Here is a 6,724-nt window from a genome sequence, read left to right as displayed (position 1 = left end):
CATGGGCAATTCGGTATCATCGGGATCAACATTGTGTATGGGTAGAAAACGTGGATATAGATAGGAAACAAACATATTCAAGTCCATTGATAAAATGAATTGTATAACATAAGAACGATCGTCGAGTGTCATGTCGGAACCACCGGAAATGGCATCATTCTTCAAGAGACACGATATATAGAGCGGTAATAGTTTAAGACATTCGGGCAATATAAGTTGACCGGCCGACGAGGGTGTAGTACAATGTTTACGATAACAGGCCAGTATTTGAGCCGAACGATGAATGAGTGTGTCTTTGATGGCTTTGGGTGTTAGTTCCATAAGTTTGAAGCAGGATTGTTTGGCAAAGAACAACATTATGGCATCTAGATCACAACTCTTGAAAACTTCAGCAATGGTGGTGGTGGCTTTAAGAGCAATATTCAAAATACGTAAACGACGTTGACCGCTGCAAGAGGTGAAGAGTAGAGCGATTTGTAGATAGACGTTTTCCTCGGGGGGTAATTTGTCGTCATGTTTGATTTCGATCGCAATTGATTTGTCGCAATCTGAGGAGGGGAAAAGATAAAAAGGAGACATTAAGTAAAATAACTTAAAATTATTGGGGGAATATCTATCTATCTATCTTGGATCTATCGATCTTAGGATCTATCGATCTTTGGATCTATCGATCTTTGGATCTATCGATCTTTGGATCTATCGATCTTTGTATCTATCGATCTCTGTATCTGTCGATCTTTTTATCTATCGATCTTTGGATCTATCGATCTTTGTATCTATCGATCTTTGGATCTGTCGGTCTTTGGATCTGTCGAACTTTGGATCTATGGACCTTTCGATCTTTTGATCTATCGATCTTTGGACCTATCAATCTTTGTATCTATCAATCTTTGGAGCTATCGATCTTTGTATCTGTCGATCTTTGGATCTATCGATCTTTGGACCTATCAATCTTTGGATCTATCGATCTTTGGTGCTATCGATCTTTGGAGCTATCGATCTTTATATCTGTCGATCTTTGGATCTATCGATCTTTGGATCTATCGATCTTTGGATCTATCGATCTTTGGATCTATCGATCTTTGGATCTATCGATCTTTGGATCTATCGATCTTTGGAACTAACTATCTTTGGATCTATCGATCTTTGGAGCTATCGATCATTATCAAGATCATTATCATACATGTATGTACTCACCAACACTAGCCAATTCAACATCCGTTGTATTGGTCATAAAGAAGTGGCCATAGAAATCGGTAGCTCTAACACCAGCCGATGTACGAACACGCATAACAGCATCAAAAGCAATGGGACGTGAAACATTTTTAATAATATCCGCTATCAAACGTTTGCCATCAATGTCAGCCTGGAAAAATAAACTCCATTTAATATTAAAACTAAAACAATAAGCATCGTTAAAAACCCACCTGGAAGTAAGTATATTTATAAACTTCACCTCCCGTCAGTCTAGCCACCTGGCCAATGGTGGCAATATCAATATAAGAATTATTAAATAAGAACAAATCAACTGAACAGCCATTCTGTACACATTCATGACCCAATTGATTGTACGATTGACATTGTGGCACCAACACTGTCTTCTCCTTGTCTGTACCCAAAAGTTTGCGATCATCACGATTTTTCAATTTACCCGGTGCCTCAGCAATGGGTAGAGAAGAGTTGAAAACTAAAAGTTTACCCGAACAATTGGAAGCCTTAAGGGCTTCAAGACCAGCTTGTATGGCTGGATAGAGTATGGTTTCGGTTTCTTTAGTGTCGACAAACATTTTGGGTATTTGTTCCATAAGAGCATCAATCACTGCCTCGGATTCTTCGGGATTGCAAAGGAAGCCATCAAGTAAAGGCATAAACATGTCCTGTAAAGAGATTTTGTTTATTAAAATTATATTCTTCAAAGAGAAATGAACAAAACTTACTTGTACATCGCCAACCACCATCATTTGTGGTTGGGCCAAACTGCTTTTTATGTTATAAAAGTGGACTGTACTATTGTAGGTTATAAAACCCACACGCATTTTCGATCTTTCTTGACCCTGATCGCAGGGTAAGTTTTTCAATATTTGTTTAACTTGAGAACACAATAAGTGCACTAAGCCAGATTTGACAGTATTGTAAGAAACATCAATAACAAAAATAAATGCTGGTATTTCGGGGGGAGTATTGTTCTGTAATTTTTGGAAAATTTCAAGATTACAACCTTTTCTTAAAGCAAATTTTTAATGAAATACTTACACGACAATAATCCTTGGTAGCCAAGAACTCATAAGTGCCCAAAACCAATTCGGGACGTTCATATTTATCAACTCTCTGGCCAGTATGATCCAAATGTTGGAAGTATTCAGTGGGTACTACAAACAGAGGAAAAAGTAATGTAATGTAAAATAAATAATACCATTTTTACTACTTTATTTCTTAACCCACCTTCCGTTGAAACTTTACACATTAAACACTGGAATCGACGACCAGCATCTACAAACTGCATATTGGGTGACATATAGGCCTTGCAACGATTACAGCGTATAGGTCCTAAAGCACCAAAATCAACAATTGGTGGCTCATATTCACCCTCAGCTATGCGAGCATAAGGCGAAACAATCAAAGAGAAAGGAAGAGCTGTAGTTTTAAGCAAATCTGCTGTAGCTGGTACACAATATAAAGAAGATCTAATAGATACAGAAAATATTTAATAAATTTAAAATTTTCTTTTATTAAACAAATTCAAATTATACCTTAAAAATCTTGGTGATGAATTGCCTTGATCCTGCACTACATATTTGGTAGTGACCAAAGGTGGCAACAATCCCGGTTGATTGGTTACAAATGCACCACCAGCATTACGTTGATTTTCGATCATTACCTGTATGGGATTGGGCATTTGATCGGGATCTAAACGTTTTTGTTGTTGTTCATATTGTTGAGGCTGTTGGTACATACCACCGGGAGGTTGCTAAGGAGGGAAATACATATTGCTTTGTTCAGTGTTTTCAAAATTTAAAGCTGAACTTAATGTAAGATATCGTTGTCATAAATAACCGTTCCGCATGGATCTACTGATCTTTCGATTCCAGTTTTTTTTTGATAAAAGGCGAAAGAAATCAATATGTATCAAAACAACTTTCTACTTCTTGTGGTTTACCACCATATTTAGTCGGATTTTCATTGTACGACTTGTTAGGTTGACATTTTTAGGATTTCATCGGAAGACTGGAAGATCGATACATAGATCAAAAGATCAGTAGATCCATGAATAGATCAAGAGATGAATAGATCGAAAGATCAGTAGATCGACACATAGATTGAATGATCAGAGGATCGATACACAGATCGTATGATTATTAAATCGATACATAGATCGAAAGATCAGGCGGTATGTAAGCTCAAAATAAAGAGGTAAAAACACTTCATAGGTTTACTTACATTGTATCCCGGTCTTCCTGCCATAGGTTGACCCGGTTGAGGACGCATCATTTGTGATGGATAACCACCAGGCATGGGAGCTTGACCGGGTTGTGGGGGATAGCCAGACATAGCAGCTTGTTGGCCTGACTGTGGTGGATAACCTGGCATAGGAGGCATACCGGGTTGTTGCATGGGTGGCATACCTGGCTGCTGTTGTTGTTGTCCGGGCATAGGAGGCATGCCTGGCTGTTGTTGTCCAGGCATTGGAGGCATACCACGTTGTTGTTGCGAGGGCATGGGTGGCATACCGGGCTGTTGCATGGGAGGTTGTTGTTGTTGTTGCTGTCCAGGCATAGGAGGCATTCCTGGTTGCGGCATAGGAGCTGGAGGCTGTTGACCACCCATCATGGGAGGAGGCATCATACCTGGTCTACCGGGCATTTGTTGAGACTGGGGAGGAAATTGAGATTGAGTACCTGGAAAACCCTGCATAGGCTGCTGATGCTGCTGAGGTGGTTGTTGTTGACCAGGCATGGGAGGCATGGAGGGAGTAGATTGCTGAAATTAAAAAAAAAATTAAATTAAATAATGAAATGTGAATTTATATAACAAACTTACGCCAGATTTTTGGGATGCGGGTGGCATATGAGGCATACCCGGTAAGCTAGCACTATTTACTGTCATTTGATTGGCCGCTCCAGGAATATTTTGAGCTGGTGGTAAATTACCAGCCATAGATGTAGGTGGTTGAGTTTGCTGCTGTTGAGGACCGGCAGACGTTAGTGGTGGTGGTGGCATACCAGGAGTACCAGCAGTAGGTGGCCTACTGGATGTGCCATTGGGATAGGGATTAAAGTTATTATTTACATTTGCCGTGGGCGGTGCAGCGCCTGGTTGTGCCGAGAGTGGACCATTCGCTAAAGGTTGACCAGTAGGTGGCATACCCATATTAGCATTGTTAAATGAAGATGGTGGTCCAGCTAATGATTGTTGTTGTTGAGTTGGTGGCGGCTGTTTCATGGGATTCATAGTCATAGCGCCCATGGATTGCGTCAACTAAAAAGAGGTCAGTTTTCACATTATTATCGTTATATAGGTGGTACATACATATATATTTAAAGTTTTATTTAAATTTATAGTTTCTTATCACCAAATAAATTTTATATTCAAATTACATTGAGTGGACAAAAATTTTTAAAACTGATAACATTGCAGTTTCCATTATCTTTCAAAAAATAAAATCAATGTAAGACAAGGGCTTAAAGAATTTTGTGAGTTTAGCTTTAAACTATCTAAAAACGTTTTTAGTTAGTTGTTAAATATATAAAAATCTACATTGTCATGTTAACTTTTAAAATTTCCTAAATATTTCTACGCCACTGTCTATTTTCTTAATTTTTTCTTGTTCTTCACAAAAAAACAACAAATAAAAAAAAACAATCATTTGACAAGATCTCTTTACGCGTAAAAGAGATGGCATGACATTTTTCTCTTAAGATAAACGGAAATAGAAGACTTTTGTTAAATACATAATCAAATAAGAAATTTAAAGTATAATAAATAAAAGGAAAATAACAAAAAGCAAAAATTATCAATGACAAAAACGAAAAACCATAAAAAATTGCCAATAAGAAAGACACACAAAAAAGAAAAAAAAGAAGAGAAAACATGAAATTGCAAAAAATTTCATAAATTAAATGGAAAAAAAAACGAACCTGCTGCTGATAATTTCCATTCATTATGTTCGATTGTGTGGGGGGAGCTGCCTGTTGTGACGGTGCAGGCATACTACCAGGCATGGAAGTGTTTGGTGGAAGAACTTGCATGCCCGGCTGCTGGGAAGGCCAACCAGGAGGTGCAAATTGTTGTTGCTGACCACCACCCATCATAGGTGGTGGCGGCATCATTTGTGGTGGCTGTTGTTGCTGCTGCTGTTGCATAGGCTGCATTGTTGGCGGTGGACCATAAGCATTTGGATTCATCATTTTCTATTTTTATTAATTCACTAAATTTCACAATTTTCGTTTTTAAATTTTCATAAATTAATTTTGCAATTTTCCTTTATGCTTTATAATATAGATCCGCTTTTTTTCACAAAACTGGAAAAATCGGTTTTTGCACTTTTGTCCCGTACTTTTACAAGATAATTTTTTTATGATTAACACCACGTAAACACCACTTGCAGGCTCGAAGAAAAAATTTTCTTTTTTACTTATTTAAAGCTTTTATTTTTGTATGTTTTCTTTTCACTCAGACTTTTTGCGAAAGGAAATTTTCTTGTATAATTTTCCCGTTTTAATTAACTCGCAATATTTGTGAGAAAATTAATTATTTTTCACTTTATTGTACCAAAAAAAATTATTACACTTCCACGTCAGAGCAGCCTAGTTTTGCATACAATTCTTTCAAGTTTTTTGATATTTTCTTTTAAATTTTCATTCGTATTCAGTGTTTTTTTCTTCTCACATATGATTTGACAGTTTGCCACGTACTTTTCAAAGGGGTATGTTCAGTGGAAGTATTTAGCTAAACAGAGTTGTGTTTTTTATTAAAGGATATAAAATGATAATATTTTAAATTAATTGGAAAATAGTTGTAATTTTGTTTATGAGATTATAAAAAATCCATATTATGCACATTTAAACAATTTGTGATATACCTATATTTGACAGGAATTATCGTTTTACAAGTGTCTTTAAATTAAAAAAAAAGTAGTTTGAGAAAGTAAGAAATCTGAAGGAGACCATATAATACTGACGATATAACTATTAAAATATTTAAATTTAATACTAGTGAAGATTAAGGAATACTTTTGATTAAATGCACTGCCATCATAACTAAAACTTACTACCGTACCCGGCGTGCTTCGGTAAAAAGTACCACAACTAAATAGGGTTTTATAAATCGACTTTCGAATAATCGAACAATCGACTTTTTGTCGAAAAAAGTCGAAAAAACGAAGTCGACTATTTTGTTCCAAAAAAGTCGATAACTCGACTATCGTCTATGAAAAAAGTCGAAAAGTCGACTTTGCAAATAAAAGTCGGAAAGTCGAAAAGTCGGAAAGAGTCAAAAAGTCGAAAAAAGTCGGAAAAAGTCGAAAGAAGTCGAAAAATTCGGAAAAAGTCGAAAATAGTAGGAAAAGGTCAAAAATAGTCGAAAAAAGTCGGAAAAAGTCCAAAATAGAAAGAAGTCGAAAAAACTCAAAAAATTGCAACAAATAGAAAAAATATAAATAAATTTTTTTATTAATAATAATAAATAATAATAAAATTAATAATAATAATAATAATAATAATAATAA

At 36.1% G+C, this 6,724-nt stretch overlaps 1 protein-coding gene across 1 annotated transcript; it reads right to left on the bottom strand.

The window, feature by feature from the left end:
- On the bottom strand, nucleotides 1–5,830 carry LOC111688755 (protein transport protein Sec24C; the record flags this gene model as incomplete). Its single annotated transcript, XM_046948563.1, has 10 exons — nucleotides 5,136–5,830; nucleotides 4,039–4,476; nucleotides 3,439–3,978; nucleotides 2,751–2,968; nucleotides 2,443–2,684; nucleotides 2,254–2,369; nucleotides 1,938–2,186; nucleotides 1,428–1,877; nucleotides 1,198–1,366; nucleotides 1–548 (listed from the first exon to the last, which is right to left on the bottom strand). Coding segments are annotated over exons 1-10 (3,240 nt in total), but the record flags the coding sequence as incomplete, so codon positions are not given.
- Nucleotides 5,831–6,724: the final 894 nt, after the last annotated feature.

The sequence above is a fragment of the Lucilia cuprina genome, chromosome 2 (genome assembly GCF_022045245.1).
Source record: "Lucilia cuprina isolate Lc7/37 chromosome 2, ASM2204524v1, whole genome shotgun sequence".
Taxonomy (NCBI): Eukaryota; Metazoa; Arthropoda; class Insecta; order Diptera; family Calliphoridae; genus Lucilia; species Lucilia cuprina.
The sequence above is the reverse complement of the archived record's forward strand: the minus strand, read 5'-3'. Positions and strand labels throughout refer to the sequence as shown.